At 37.7% G+C, this 17,360-nt stretch overlaps 1 protein-coding gene across 3 annotated transcripts in view; it reads right to left on the reverse strand.

Moving 5' to 3' along the window:
- Positions 1-17,360, reverse strand: part of PKN2 (protein kinase N2) — a 142,269-nt gene that overhangs the window by 57,079 nt on the left and 67,830 nt on the right. For all 3 annotated transcript variants that reach the window (XM_030825099.1, XM_030825100.1, XM_030825098.1), the window contains exons 4-6: positions 9,655-9,772; positions 8,875-9,020; positions 8,562-8,778 (exon numbers count right to left, since the gene is read on the reverse strand). In XM_030825099.1, the coding sequence (XP_030680959.1) occupies positions 8,562-8,778; positions 8,875-9,020; positions 9,655-9,772 (481 nt within the window). The remainder of the gene's footprint in view (positions 1-8,561; positions 8,779-8,874; positions 9,021-9,654; positions 9,773-17,360) is intronic.

The following is a 17,360-nucleotide window of genomic DNA, read 5'->3' on the forward strand; positions in this document are numbered from 1 at the left end:
GGGTAGGGGAGGCACTGGGCACAAACCAGTTTGTGACAGAAGATTCATGATAGGAGTTACACAGATATGACTGGAAAGATAAATAGTTATCAATATGAAAGAATTAGATCAGAGGTTCCCAAGCTTTCTCAGTTCATGGTGCCCTGTTTTCTTAAACTATTTTTTAACTGTGTCCCTAAGCCAAAAGATATATCTAATAGTTCTGTTTATTAAACAGTTAGGTCCAAACACAGGATATGATTGCTTTCCTAACAAATTAATAGCTATTTGAAAAAAAATACATATAACTAAAAAGAAAAAGTATTTTCATTTCATTCTTAAGCAAGATTACTTCCTTTTGGGCACTGTATAACTTCTAAAGCTTTGGAATCAGTTTGGAAACGACCACACTGATTTCCTATTCCACACTGATTTCACACAGCACTTTAAAAAAACTAAAATCACAGCAATTGAGGAAAACCCAGTTTCATAAATACACAACATCACTGAAAGGAATGTAGCTCCACCTAACCCTGAAACTGTAACAACCTTGAGCTAGTAGTCTGAATGGTGACTACAGGAAGTGCAGATAATGCTGTGCATCCCTCAAAAACAAAATATCCTGATGCGGCCCTGTGAATTCACTTTGGTATCCCAGGTTGCCTCAGATTTAAGCAGTCAATTTGTGAACTGCACATTTAGACTGATCCTAATTAGTGGCAACAGCGAAGTTTAACTGTAAATTTGTCCTTCATGTTTTGATGTATAAGTTTGACACAGAATAAAACTGATTACTGATACTCTTAACAACCAGAATGTGATAGTATGCTATGCAATATTGAAGAACACTTTCATAACCTCAAAAATTTTAAGGTTTGTTGGCATTAATATTCATAAGAAAATTAAAGGATTCTGGAAAGTCTGTGTAACAAAAATATGTCATATTCACATGGTCCATAAAAAAGAAGCCTTCGTAGGTGATGTCAGAGAAAATGATGGAGTAAGAAAGTCCTCATGTGGTACAGATCAGATCACATAGTATCTGGTATTTAGGATGGACATAATTGCAGAATAAAGTATATTCCTTTAATAAATCTGGCCTTGTGAAATTGTTTTTTAAAAAGATACATGTAATGAACCCTAAAAAAAAGTACGAAGACAGTCTCTTCACAGAAATAGAAAAAGAAACTGATAGAAACTTTTAGAATTGAGTTTATCAGGACTCTGGAAAACATTCAAAGGTTTACTAAAAATAAGCAAATGTTTAATCAAAATCCAAAAAGCAAGGGACACTCTGGAGAGCTCTGTGGAGTTTTCACTTACCTTTGCCTCATCCCTCCCTTAACTCCCAATACCTTGGGGGCAGTATTGAAGATGGCAGCCTGCTGTAAGGAGGGAGCAGAGAAGATCTTTTTCTCAAATAATTGTGGTCACCTGCTTTGACCTGTCTGAGAGCTCCCTAAAATACTAACACCAACAGCTTGCCATTACTTCACGTAACTAGAAAATCTTTGGCTGGGCGTGGTGGCTCATGCCTGTAATCCCAGCACTTAGGGAGACCAAGGCGGGCGGATCACGAGGTCAGGAGATCGAGACCATCCTGGCTAACATGGTGAAACCCCCCCCACCGTCTCTACTAAAAATACAAAAAATTAGCCGGGCGTGGTGGTGGGCACCTGTAGTCCCAGCTACTCAGAAGGCTGAGGCAGGAGAATGGCGTGAATCCAGGAGGCGGAGCTTGCAGTGAGCGGAGATCACGCCACTGCACTCCAGCCTGGGCAACACAGCGAGACTCCGTCTCAAAAAAAAAAAAAAAGAAAACCTTTGAAGGCAGAGAACAGCTAAGTGGAGGGCATCTGTCAAAAACAATGGAAGGCAAATGAACCAGTCTCTGCAAACTAAGGAAAAAGTGGATCAGTTGGGGTAAACAACAGAAAAGCCAAAGAAACTGGGAGGAAAAGCTAACAGAGGAAATGCTTTGGAGAATAAAAGACTTTGCAATGCTTCTACATATTATTGGGAAACTAGAAGGCTAGGTGCAAGCAAGAGGCATCCTTGGAAGAGAGCTAAGAACACCCTAAGCTCTCACCTATGGTTGACTCTCAAGCTCTGCACAAAGCAAATGCAGAGTTGTAAAGTGTCTGGGTGAGTGCTCAAGCACAGGGCCCAGCTGCAAAGACTGGGCAATCTTTTCTTCTTCAGGAATTAAAGGAAATGTCTGTTGAAACACCAGATGACCACTATATAGTAAACCAAAAAGTATCTGAGACAGGTCTCAATTTAGAAGTTCATTTTGCCAAGATTAAGGACATACATGACACAGCCTCAGGAGGTTCTGACAACACGTGCCCAAGGTGGTCGGGTTACAGCTTGGTTTTGTACATTTTAGGGAGACATAAGCCATCTATCAACACATGTAAAATGTACATTAGTTGGGTCCAGAAAAGATGGACAACTCGAAGTAGGGATTTTCAGGTCACAGGTGGATTCAAAGATCTTCTGATTGGCAATTGGTAGACAGAGTTTATCTAAAGACCTGGAATCAATACAAGGGAGTATTGTAAGAGTGCTCTTAAGGAGTTGTAGAGACCCAGGTTCTCATTTTGTAGACGAAACCTCCAGATAGCAGGCTTCAGAAAGAAGAGACTGTAAATGTTTCTTATCTACTGAAAGAGTCTGTTCAGTCAGTCTTAAGGTCTCTGTTTTGATGTTAATGCTGGTCTGCAGTGCCTGAATTCCAAAGAGAGGAAGGCATAATGAGGCATGTCCAAACCACCCGTTCCCAGCACGACCTGAACTAGTGTTTCATGTTTACTTTAGAATGCCATTGGCTGTGAGGAGGGGTCCATTCATTTGGTTGGGTGGCTTAGAATTTTATTTTGGTTTACAATATATTAATGAAATAGACACCTCAGGGGTAATACATGAGAAAGAATAGTCTCTACAAAACAGATTATAAAAGTTACTAGGCAAACAACTACATTCAACATATAGCAGAAAAATGAAATCTTTGGAAAGAGTAGAATCTGATTTGTGAGTAAGTACACTAAGGAAAGGAAGTACTTGAATTATGAAGCAAGCACAGTAACAGAATACGGTCAGTTCACAGAAAAAAGAAATTAACAGAAACTGACCCTGGGGAAGTCAAGACATGTTGGACTTACTAAATTAAGATGCTCAAAAATCTAAAAGAAACCATGGACAAATGTCTAGAGGAAACAAGAAAAGTGATGTGTCAACAAATAGAGAACATCAATACAGATAAAAAAAGTTATAAAAAAGAACCAAACAGAAATTCTGGAATTGAAAAGTATAACAAATATGAAAAAATTTGCTAGAGAGGTTCGATACAAGATTTGAGTAGGCAGAAGAAAAAGTGAGCCAGCTTGAAGGTAGATCAACTGAACTTGTCTAGTCTTAAGAGCAGAAAGAAAAAATAATGAAGAAAATCAGAGTCTTAAGAGAAATACCATAAAGCACACCAATGTAGGCAAAAATCAAAGTCTCAGAAGGAGAAGAACATTTGAAGAAATGATTGGAAACTTCCCAAATCTGATGAAAGACAAGAACCTACGCATCAAGCTCAAAGAATCTAAGTAGAATAAATTCAAAAAGATACACTCTAAGACACACTATAATTAAACTGTGAAAAGACAAAGTAAAAGATACACTCTAAGACACATTATAATTAAACTGTGAAAAGACAAAGAAAATCTTGAAAGCAACAGGACAAAAATAACTCATCAATTAAAAGGGATCCTCAGTAACATTAACAGTGGATTTCTCATCACAAAGCATAAAGGCCTGGAGGAAGCAGGAGGACTTTTTTTTTTTTTTTTAAGACCAAGTCTTACTCTGTCACCCAGGCTGGAGTGCAGTGGCATGATCTCAGCTCACTGCAACCTCCGCCTCCTGGGTTCAAGTGATTCTCCTGCCTCAGCCTCCTTAGTTACTGGGATTACAGGCATGTGCCATCATGCCTGGCTAATTTTTGTATTCTTAGTATAGATGGGGTATCACCATGCTGTCCGGGCTGGTCTCAAACTCCTGACCTCAAGTGATCCACCCGTCTCCGCCTCCTGAAGTGCTGAGATTATAGGTGTGAGCCACTGTGCCCGGCTGGACATTTTTTTAAGTGCTGGAAAAAAAAATTGCCAGCCAAGAATTCTATATATATAGCAAACTATCATTCAAAAAAGAAAATAAAGAGATTCCTAGATGACAAAAGCTAAGGGAGGTAGATACTAGGAGACCCGCCCATAAGAAATGCCAAAGAAGTCTTTTAGATTGAAATGAAGGATGGGGGAGGTGACAGGTGGGGAGCAGGGTGGGGGGGGTGTCAGGGAGGGCAGGGAGGGGAAGGGGGGAAGGAGGGGAGGGCGGAAGGGGGAGGGAGGGAGGGGAAGGAGGGAGAAAGGAAGACAAATGCAGGTAAAATTAACTACATAAGTAAATACAGAAGCCAGTATTTCTTTTTTTTTTTTTTTGAGACGGAGTCTCGCTCTGCCGCCCAGGCTGGAGTGCAGTGGCACGATCTCGGCTCGCTGCCAGCTCCGCCTCCCAGGTTCACGTCATTCTCCTGCCTCAGCCTCCTGAGTAGCTGGGACTACAGGGGCCTGCCACCACGCCCGGCTAATTTTTTTTTGTATTTTTAGTAGAGACGGGGTTTCACCGTGTTAGCCAGGATGGTCTCGATCTCCTGACCTTGTGATCCACCCGCCTCGGCCTCCCAAAGTGCTGGGATTACAGGCGTGAGCCACCGCGCCTGGCCTGAAGCCAGTATTTCTGTATTTTAAGTAACTCTTCTTTTTGTTTCCTTTATGATTTAAAAGACTAATGCATAAAACAATATTTATAGCCTATGTTAATCGGTATATGGTGCATAAAGAGAGTTTGTGACAATAAAACAAGGGCACAGTCAGAGTTTCGTAGGCTACTAAAGATAAGATTATAATAAATTTAGGACATTAGTTATAATCACTGGGGTAATCACTAAGAAAATAATAAACCTGAACATGGATGTTTATAACAGCTTTATACATAACTGCCAAAACCTGGAAGCAACCAAGAAGTCCTTCAGTAAATGAATGAATGAATAAATTATGGTACATCCACACAATAGAGTATTATTCAGCACAAAACCAAAAATGAGCTATCAAACCATGGAAAGACATGGAGGAAACTTAAATGCATATTACTAAGTGAAAGAAACCAATGTGAAAAGGCTACATACTGTAAGATTCCAACTATATGACCATTCTGGAAAAGGCAACACTACAGAGGAAGTAAGGTGAGTGGCTGTGAGGAGTTCAAGATTTAGTGAAAGACCAGGCATAAGTAGCTCATGCCTGTAATCCTAGCACTTTGGGAGGCCAAGGTAGACAGACTGCTCGAGCCCAGAATTTGAAGACCAGCCTGGGCAACACAGAGAAACCCTGTCTCTACAAAAAAAATAAAATAAGCTGAGTATGGTGGTGGGCACCTGTACTCCCAGCTACTAGGGAGGCTGAGGTGGGAGAATATATGTATCTATCTATCTCATAAAGGGAGCGAGAAAGGAATAAGAAAAGTAAGAGTAGAGGCTGGGCATAGTGGCTCACGCCTGTAATCCCAACATTTTGGGAGTCTGAGGTGGGAAGATGGCTTGAGGCCGGGAGTTTGAGACTAGCCTGAGCAACACAGTGAGACCCCACTGCTGGCAAAAAACTAAAAATTAGCTAGGTGTGGTGGCACGTTCCTGTACTCCTAGCTACTCAGGACGTTGAGGCAGGAGGACTGCTTGAGCCCAGATGTTTGAGGTTACAGTGAGCTATGATCATACAACTGTACTCCAGCCTGGGCAACAGAGAGAGATCCTGTCTCAAAAATAAGTAAATAAAAACAGAGTAGAAAAATTCAATCAAAACCAAAAGAAGGTAGTACTAGAACTCAGAGAAAAAAAGATAAACACTTCTATAAAAAAAAAAAAAAACCCGCAAAATGACAGAAATAAGCCCTTTTGTTGTATAATAATTTGGCTGGTTTTTGTCCCTGGTTTCTGGAAGACAGCTTCTAAGTCTAAACCTTTGGAATTTCCCCCAGTGATAGGCGTGCCTTTGTTATTCATAGTGGATACCTCAGACCACACCTGATAAGGTGACTCATGGTGGGCCTCTAGTCAGTTTCAGGATAGGGGCTGGCCATGCCAGAAAGAATGATCATATCTTTAGGATGTTGAGGCTGTGAGCCACGTATCAGCCTGACCTCCTGACCTAGGGAGGGGCACAAGGCTAGAGATTGAATTCAATCATGTGGCCAATGATTCACTCAATCACACATATGTAGCAAGGCCCCAATGAAAATTCTGCACACCCAATGCTCAAGTGAACTTCCTGGTTGGTGACAGACATTGATGTGTTAGGAGGGTGATACATCCTAAGGACACATAAGGTTTATGTTTGAGATCCTCTCAGAACTCCCCCTTCATTTTCTTTTGGCTGCAGTGAGCCACGAAGGTCCTAATTTGTATCCTTTATAATAAAAATGTAATCCTAAGTATAGTGCTTCCCTGAGTTCTATGATTTGTTCCTGCAAATTACTGAGCTGAGATGCTAGTAGAAATCCTGGAATCTGTAGACAGTTGGTCAGGAGTGCATGTAGCCTTGGAAACTCTAAGTTTGCTGCTTGCTTATGAAGTGATGGCAGTTTTGTGGGGGACTGTGCTATAAACCTATTAAATTTAACCTACCTCTCAGTAGTTACCACGAGGATTATTACATCCTATTGGTAATTACTTTAAATGTTTCTCTCTCTTTCTTTCTTTCTTAGAGGCAGAGTCTTGCTGTGTCACCCAGGCTGGAGTGCAGTGGTGGAATCACGATTCACTGTAGCCTCAAACTCCTGGGCTCATGCAATTCTCCTGCCTCTGCCTCCCAAGTAGCTGGGACTACAGGTGCATGCAACCTTACCTGGATTAATTGTCTTAAACTATTAAATTAAACAGCAAACACTGGTCAGATGTGGAGGCACACACCAGTAATCACGGCACTCTGGGAGACCAAGGCAGGCAGATCACTTGAGGCCAGGGGTTTGAAACCAGTGTGGCCATCATGGTAAAACCCCGTCTCTACTAAAAATACAAAAATTAGCCTGTAATCCCAGCTACTCGGGAGGCTGAGGCACAAGAATTGCTTGAACCTGGGAGTGGGAGGCTGCAACGAGAGTGAGACTCTGTCTCAATAAAAATTAATTAAAAACAAAAAAGACTGACAGAATGGATCTTATAAAACAGGATACAATAATAAATAATCTAAAAGAGACTCATTTGAACCCAAAGACAAAACCAAAACAAAGTAGGGGTAGCTGTTATAAAATCAGACAAAACAGACTTTAAATTAAATATTGTTACAGGAGACAAAGAAGGACATTATAAAGGAGTTAAGGTAAAGGAGTCAATCCATCTAGAAGATATAAAAATTGTAAACATACATGAACCTAGCAACAGAGCCCACAAACATAGGAAACAAAAATTTACATAACTGAAGGGAGAAATATAGACAGTTCTACAGAAATAGTTAGACATATTACCATACTTCCAATAATGGACCTATTAGAACATGATCAAAGAAGAATGAAAGAAAAATAATAACTGTTGGTGAGGATCTGGAGATACTGAAACCCACTTTATACATTACTGTTAGAAGTATAAAATAATGTAAATGCTGTGAAGAACAGTTTGACAGTTCCTCAAAATCTTAGATATAGCTACCATATGACCTAGCAATTATACTCCTAGGAATATACCCTCAAATTGAAAACAGATGTTCAAGCAAAAACCTGCACATAGATGTTCATAGCAGCACTACTCACAACAGTCAAAAGGTAGAAAGAATTCATATGCTCTGACAAATAGGTCAATCAAATATAGTATAGGTTGAGTATTCCTTATCTGAAACGCTTGGGACCAGAAGTATATCAGATTTTGGAATGTTTATATTATATTATACTTACCGGTTAAGCATCCCTAATCTGGAAATCTGAAATCCCAAATCCAGAATGCTCCAATGAGAATTTCCTTTGAGCATCACGTTGGGTGCACAAAAAGTTTTGAATTTTAGGATATTCCCACAAGTGGAGTACTATTCAGACATTAAAAGTGAGTGAAGTACTCATACATACTATAACATGAATGAACCTTGAAAACAATATGCTAAGTAAAAGAAGCCAGGCAAAAAAGGTCATAAATTATATAATTTCTATCATATGAAATATCTAGAATAGACAAATCTGTAGAGACAGACAATCAGTAGTTGCTAGCAGCTGGGAGGAAGGGGGAATGGGGAGTGACTGCTTAACAGGTATGCGTTTCCTTTTGGGGTGATGAAAATGCTTTGAAACTAGGTAGTGGTGATGGTCATACAATATTGTGAATACAGTAAATGCTTCCAAATTCAATAAAATTAAAATGGTTAATACAACAAATTTTATTCTATGTGTATCTTATCATAATTAAAAAAATCTATGCACAGGTTTTTCTTTCAATTATTAAATCAGAACCAGTTATAGACAAAAATACAGGCAAAAAACGGATATACAATACATACCTGTTAAGGCTGCTGGTTTGGATAGTGTACTATATTGATTTTGTGTAGATATCATACTTTGACGTGGACTTAGTGTTGGTGATGCAGCAACAAGTGAAAGTTCTTCAATAATAATACTGCTTTTCGGATGATTCTTGGGGAGTTCATTTAATCTTTGCTCTAATGAATACTTTAAAAGGTCCAACTTCTGACTTGATTCATTAAATCTTGCTTGAGCCTTGCACAGGGAAAAGACAATTGTTGTCACTTAAATAATCACATACTTTGAATAATGTATTTATTAAACCAAATAAAAATTTTTATTTAAAATTACTTCTGAAAGTGCTTTCCTGTCTGTTACTTTTCCTGAGCCAAGTAATTTCATTACATTCTTTGCACCTTCTGCTACTGCAAACTCTATCCTAAAATGATGCCTTAATTCTTCCATCCGAAGTTCAAGAGGACTTATCACAGGTTTTGCTAGAAGGGAAAAAAAATTTTTAATTGCACCATTTATCTGACTTTCCAATTTGCAGTGATTAAAATCATGAAAAGAAATGAATTCCTGTAACATTACAATAATTTAGTCCTTACATCAATAAACACTGAAATAAAAATATTTGATATGATATTGAAATTCAGAGCCTTTCATTTTTGTCATTACACATCTAAATTACAAATCTGAAAAAAAGATTTTAGAGCTGAAGGATATCCAAATATTGTAACATGGGGAGACTGAAAGTTTCTACTCCTACTCTTAGCAACTAGCTGTAAAGATTTCTTCTGGAATTAAAAATAAAGAACAACAAAACAAAACAAAAACAAAGCCATACTCTTAAACAGGTAACAGATTTTTTAAAAAATAAAGACTGATTCTAAGTATTTGATAATCTATTTAAATGAAGAGATACATTCTAGATCAATATCTTCTTGAAACATAAGGACCAAATATCTGAAAGCATCTATCCAAGTGAAGAGTCTAAAATTCAAGATAAAAAAAAAAATAGTAATAATAATGCTTCCTCCCTCTTTACTTTGAACCACTGCCCTGTTCCTACATAAGATTATTTAGCACCATTATGCTCATAAGAAGGAGGACAATTTATTCCATCACCATTATCAAAAGCCAATTCATTAGTCTGGACTGCCTGAAGAATCTGCATTCGTATGACTTCTATTTTTGTCTTGCTGTCCTGGAGCAGTTGCTGAGCTGTACCATGGAGTTTCCGATCCTATTAAAAAAATAAGTTTGAAAAATTAAACAAATAAAGGGAAAAGTGAAACATTTTCCTATCTTCTAAACAGATCAAGTGATATATCAGCAAGTGAAAAACAGAGTTAAAAGAATGCTGTTAGCGCTATAATATATCTTATAGATATATTTACTAAAAAAGAGCCATCAAACTTACAGGGTGATAATTGTGAAAAACAACTCCATTAGTTAAGACAATTTGGGAGAAAAGTAAATCTTATTATGGCTGTGTATTTTTAAAATTTATATTTTATTGTATATACTTGCGGTGTACATGATGTCTTGGTATGCATACATATAGTGAAATGATTATTACCGTCAAAACACAAATTTACTGACCCATCACCTTCTACAGTTACCCCTTTTCATGAGTATATGTATTATGTGCACCTAAAATTTACTCTCTTAGCATATTTTCAGTATATAATATTAACTATAGTTCACGCTATATATTAGATCTCTGGACTTATTCATCCTACCTAACTCTAAATATGTACCTTTTGACCGACTTCTCCCCATTTCTTCTTCCTCCCTGTTGCTGGTAACTGTATTCTACTCTCTGTTTCTATTTATTCAGCTTTTTTTGGATTCCACAGGTAAGTGAGACCATACAGTATTTTTCTTCCTGTGTCTGGCTTATTTCACTTTGCATAATGTCCTCTGGGCTCACCCATGTTGTCATATATGGCAGTATTCCCTTTTTTAAGGCTGAACAATATTTCATTGTGTATATACATATATATACACATGCACTGCACAATCCATTTATCTGCTAACACATACTGTAGGTTTGAATCTTATTACTATTTTTTAGAAAATCAAAATCCAAATTCACATTTGTAATTTTCTTATTTTTGCTTTACACAAAACATAAAGAATTTTCCTTTACTATGATCAATAACTCTAAGACTCAGAAACACAGTATGAAATGAATGCCTCCATGATTAAACCTAAAATAAAAACCTAACCACAGCTAGCAACTGTGTTCCAATTAATTATGCTAAGAAAGGTAGAAAACAGCATTTGTCAACTCTGGTGACAATGAGAAAGGTCCCTAGAAACACTTTAATGTCAAAAAATGAGACCTTCTTAATAAAGCTGTCATCTCTTAAGATTTCAAAAAAAAGCTCTGAATTAAGAGAAATAATGTTAATGCCTGATATGGTTTGGATGTTTGTCCCTCCAAATCTCATTTTGAAATATAATTCCTCAGTGTCTGAAGCGAGGCCTACTGGGAGGTATTTGGGTCACGGGGACAGATCCCTCATGAATTGCTTGGTGCCACCCTCACAGTATGAGTAAGTTCTCATCTATGAGTTCATGCTGGTTGTTGAGCTGTTTGTTCAAAAGAGCCTGGCACTTCCTCCTCTCTCTCTTGCTCCCTCTCACCAGAAGACAAGCTGGCTGCCCTTCATCTTCCATCATGACTGTAAGCTTCCTGAGGCCCTCAACAGAAGCACATGCCAGCACCATCCTTCTTATACAGTCTGCAGTACCGTGAGCCAAAAATAAGCCTTTTTCTTTATAAATTACTTAGCCTCAGATATTCCTTTACAGCAACACAAATGAATCAATGCAATAGCATACCTCTGCTTAGTTCCAGTAACACTGAATGTGAGTGACAGAAGGAATTATATGCCAAATAATGACCTACTCAAACATGTCAATGTCCTAAGCCTCAGAATCTTGTTAGTAAGTTACGTTACATGGCAAATGAGATTTAAGGTAGCAAATGGAATTAAGATTGTTAATCATTTGACCTTAAAATACAGAGATTGTCGTTGATTTCCAGATAGGCCCAATGTAATCACAAGGGTCCTTAAGTGTAGAAAAGGGAGGAAGAAGAGGTCAGAGTGATGTGATGTGAGAAAAACTGGACCTGCCATTGCTGGCTTAGAAGACAAAGGAAGACAGTCAGGAGCCAAGAAGTGTGAGTAGCCTCCAGCAGCTGGAAAAAACAGGGAAACATTCTGCCCTATAACCTCCAGAAGGGAATGCAGTCCTGCCAACACCTTGATTTAAGCTCAGTAAGATTCACTTCAGACAAAATAACTACAAAATTATAACATAATAAATTTCTATTGATAAAACAATAAAAGCCACTAAATTTGTGATAATTTGTTACAGCAACTGTAGAAAACTAAGAAACTTTAAAAATATCAGAAGTTAATGCCACCTCCTGTTTTTAGAGTTGCATTAGTTGTTAAAGACTGGTATCCACACATACATACACATACAAATTGATTAAGCATCAAGTTAGAAAGCACTTACTCATAAGAAAGGACAAGCTTTGCATATTATTTAAGCATCTCTATTTTTAATCACTAAGGCAATCAGTACTAATTTGGAAATAAAATAGCACACAATCAACCTGTATTCTCCTGGAGAGTCACGTCTCTTAGAACCCAAGAGACACGTTTGATGACGGCAGTATTATTTCAATAAATCAAACACACACTATACGACACTGAATAAAGAAGAAAGAGATTGAAGATAAGGGGAATAAAAGTGAGCTGAAATGTACTCTGCTGAATACCAAACTCAGGTTAATATCCCATGGAGGAAAAAATAATTGCATATTTATGAAATTTATAAATTTTTCTTCTATTTCTTTCATATTCCCAAAGTCAGTCATTTAGAAAACAGCTTCTAGCCAGACTGCTACATAATGACATTTAGGTCAACAACGGACTACATATACCTATGTTTAGATATATTTAGATATGCAAGTACTTACCATTGTGTTACAATTGCCTACAGTATTCAGTATAGTTACATGCTGTTACTACAGCCTAGGTGCAATAGGCTATACCATATAGCCTAGTACCATCTAGGTTTGTGTAAGTACACTCAATGATATACGCACAATGATGAAATCACCCACTGATGCTTTTTTCAGAATGTATCCCTGTTGTAATGCAATGCATGAATGAATTTCTTTGAGATCAGACTAGAGTAAAAGTATTCCAAAGCTCATAATTTAATGGGACAAATGTATTTTGCAGTCAAAATCCTATTATATATAACTTGGACAAATTACCTATTTTCCGAAAGCCTTAGGTTTCTTGCATAAACTATATAAATTGTGATACCATTCTCTTAAATATAAAACTTTTGTAAGCATTAAACTAAAATTATCTTGCCTAGCACATAATTGGCATTAAAATGTTCTCTTTTAGGACAATAAAAATAATGATTAAGTGTCTTATTCCAATGAAGTTCTAATGTAAACGTATAAATATTAAGTAAACCATATAATATTACTCTCTTCAATCAAGCTACTTTTTTTATGATTTTATTGTCATGCAAAATGACAGTAGTTCCATCATTTTACTTCTTTGGAAATACTCCTTTCTTCACTATTTCAATTCAACATGCAAGAAACAGCACTTGTATTTTATTTTAAAAATAGGTGAATTTTCCCACAGAAATTTCTGGAGGATCTGCAGGATGTCAAAGTATGATGAAACTTTTAAAATGGACTTTGGATATTATCACAGGCAATATATAGTTATTACATATCAGTTTTACGTTTTCAGGCATTCAATGGAATTTTTATTAAGCACATAATATGTACAAGGGAAGAGATAAGGCTGGAGTACATGGATTGGTTTACGTATTAGAGAAATCTGACTTTTATGTTGATAAAAATTTTGGGAAAGTTTTTACATATATTAGGTTGAACTACATGAAAATGCCAATGTCTGATTTTGAACTAAAAAAACAGCAATTTTATACGGCTCAACCTAATGGACTAAAGTAATGAACTATTAGTAATTGGCACTCTATAATGCTGGTAATTGTATTTGGAATAAATATTTTACAATTATAAGAATAACTAAAAAATTATAATATTTTCAAATTGTTTTTTATTTTACAAAAAAATAACACTTTGTTTTGCAAGCTATAGTGGGACATTACAACACATTACATTACACAGAAAACTTTCAAATAAGCCAATCATTGTTCTTATTAGTACCATCTAGGTAATAAATAGGCCAATCATTCTTATTTTTTTCATCATGTATTTATGTTAAAGTAACATATAGGAAGTAAGCCATGCCAGACCCAGTAAAAATACAAATATTAATCAATCAGAATGTTATCCTATGAAGCTTATAATTTGCTAGAAGACATATAAATGATTATTATATGCACTAGGAAGTTAAAAGCAGCTGAAGAAAATTCCAAAGAAATGTGGAATCAGGCCAGGGACAGTGGATCACGCCTGTAATCCCAGCACTTTGGGAAGCCAAGGCTGGGGGATCATCTGAGGTCAGGAGTTCGAGACCAGCCTGGCCAACATGGTGAAACCCTGCCTCTACCAAAAATACAAAAAATTAGCCAGGCATGGTGGTGCCCACCTGTAATCTCAGCTACTCAGGAGGCTGAGGCACGAGAATCACTTGAACCTGGGAGGTGGAGGCTGCAGTGAGCCAAGATTACATCACTGCGCTCCAGCCTGGGCGACAGCCTGGGCGACAGAGTGAGACCCTGTCTCCAAAAACAAACAAACAAAAAAGTGGAATCAATTTTAGTTAAGGGAATCCAGAAAGGTTTCCCATTATAATAAATAAGTCTGGAATATGTCAAGACTGGAGAATTTCTCATGTTAAGTGCTTTTACAACAATGACGACAACAACAACAACAACAACAAAAAACCACTCCCACTAAAGAACTCAAGGGTACTTTTGGAAGTAACTTGATTGTCGTGGTGGTATCACATATGCATACGTATGTATAGAAACATCCAAATTAATTGAAATGTATAACTAAATACGTGCAACTTTTTTCTAAATCAATTAGATCTCAAAGCTTAAACAGGCAATACTGGAGGATTGGCGGTTGGGGGGACCTGGATGGACAGTCTGGTATATCCACATGTGGAGGCTTGGGGAACACTTAAAACCGATGCAAGATGCTAGTAAGAACCCCAAATTTTAATTAATACCTTGGTTTACTGCCTGAATATATAAACAGGAGACATGTCTTTTTTTTTTTTTTTTTTGAGACGAAGTCTCAAAAACTCCTGGGTTCAAGTGATTCTATAAACAGGAGACATGGCTGGGCACGGTGGCTCACGCCTGTAATCCTAGCCCTTTGGGAGGGCCAGGCAGGCGGATCACTTGAGGTCAGGAGTTCGAGACCAGCCTGGCCAACATGGCGAAACCCCATCTCTACTAGCAATACAAAAAATTAGCCAGGCATAGTGGTGTGCGCCTTTAATGCTAGCTACACAGGAGGCAGGCTGAGGCAGAAGAATCGCTTGAATTTGGGAGGCGGAGGTTGCACTGAGCCAATTGCACCACTGCACTTGAGTCTGGGTGACAGAGCGAGACTCTGTCTCAAAAAAACCAAACCAAAACAACAACAATAACAACAAAAAACAGGAGGCATGTCTTTAACATGTCTTATCAAGCCCCCAGAGATCATTCCAAAGGACAAAACAAAAACAAACAAACAAACACAACCAATGATGCTGCTTAAAGCCACACTACCAAATAAAGAAATGGCAGGCTATACTACTTATGTAACGGGGTAAAATAACTGCATCCCATTCCTCAGATCCTTGTGCTGACAATATATGTTAGTCATAAAAGGGATAATATGGAAATAATTATAGTACACACAGGTATGAAATAAGAAAAAGAACAAGTGTAAATTATGGGCCAGAGGAAGATAAATGGCCATAAATGGGCAGTGAAGCAGTATCCATTGTTTTAACAGATATTTATTGAGTATTTGCAGCAAACTATTTCAATGTAGTATTGTTTTAGGTATTGAAGATACGGTGATAACCAAGATAATGTCTCTGCCTGCATGAAATTTATATTCTAATGCTGAAAACTGATGAAAAAGAAACTGATCACATAAATTGTAATTTAAGGTAGTGGTAATGCAATAAAGGGTTAAGAAGAGACAGAGGTTGCTATTTATCTTAGGATAGTAGTGAAGAGCTTGCTGAGGTGGTAGCATCCAAGTAGATGATGTAATGAATGAGAAAGCCACAAAAGTACTTGGGAGAATAGATACCTAGGCAAAGATATAGCAAGTGCAAAAGCCCTGAGGTAGGAGCGTGCTTGCTATGTTTAAGGGATAGAAAAGAAGCTAGTGTAGCTAGAGTGTAATGAGAGAGGAAGGTGTTTTAGAAGATGAGATCAGAAGCTATAGGTTTTCAGAGTCAGAATAAGAATTTTGGATTTTGTTCTAAGTATGAGGGAAAACCATTGGAGGGTTTTGAAGCAGGAGGGTGAAAATATCTGACAAATTTAAAAAGGACAGCTCCGATTATAACATGTACAAGGGTAATAATTAAATCATGTAGAATCCAATAACCAGAGTTCTGTTGACAATTTTTACTGCCAAACTGAATTAATCATCCCTGTCCCTAAATTTGCTCCCCCTCATGAATTCTCTATCATTATAAAGGGCACCATAATTCATCAGTCTATCCACATAACCGATCTAAGAATAATCTTTGACTCTGCCTCCTTCCTCATATCCAAGATACCAAAAGTATGACTCTCATCTTCACTGTTTTCACTGCTGTTACAAGAGAAAGGAAGCTATTTAACCTGGACTACTGCAAAAAACTACTTAAACTTACTGCTTGCATATATGACCTTCTTTAATTCTTTAAGTCTGAGGAGGATGGATGTGAATTTTCTTTTTTTCTTTTTCTTTTTTTTTTTTTTTTTTGAGATGGAGTTTTGCTTTTGTTGCCCAGGCTGGAGTGCAATGGCACGATCTCAGCTCACCACAACCTCTGCCTCCCAGGTTCAAGTGATTCTCTTGCCTCAGTCTCCCAAGTAGCTGGGATTACAGGCATGCACCACCATGCTCAACTGATTTTGTATTTTTAGTAGAGACAGGATTTCTCCATGTTGGTCAGGCTGGTCTCGAACTCCTGACCTCAGGTCATCCACCTGCCTCAGCCTTCCAAAGTGCTGGGATTACAGGCGTGAGTCACCACACGTGGCCAGATGGATGTGAACTTTCTAAACTTGAAATCTGATTGTGTCTTTTCCCTGCTAAAAGGAGCTCCCTGCTTTCAGCAGCTCCATCTATCTTGTAAGGTAATCACAACTGCTTAACTCTGTGCAAACTACCATATAACCTGGCTTGTCTTTCAGTTATGTTATACTTCTCACTATGCCTCACCCACTTAAAACTCCACTGGTGGGGAAGGGAAAGAAGCCCTACTGGAATCACCTGGAGAACTTTTCCCAAACAAAATGAATGTCTTTCTGGAGATTCAGATTTGTTTCCCTATGGCTTTTAATTGAAAATGACTACTAGAGTTGACAACTCTTACTATCAGAAGTACATTCTACCTACCCTCAGATATGTTAGGTAAGAAATACACTAAGAACTTGTACTATAGCCACACCAAATCACTTTCATTCCTTAGAACAAGCCAGGCTATTCCACAGTTCCTTACTGTGTATACACTGCATTCACCCACAACACCATCCCTAAAAAGTAATTTTTTATTAAATGCCAAATCATTTTTCAAATATCGTACTAAAACTTAAAAGATTTTATTGGCAGTTAAATGATTATTCTC

Source organism: Nomascus leucogenys, chromosome 12 (assembly GCF_006542625.1).
Source record: "Nomascus leucogenys isolate Asia chromosome 12, Asia_NLE_v1, whole genome shotgun sequence".
NCBI classification, from domain to species: domain Eukaryota; kingdom Metazoa; phylum Chordata; class Mammalia; order Primates; family Hylobatidae; genus Nomascus; species Nomascus leucogenys.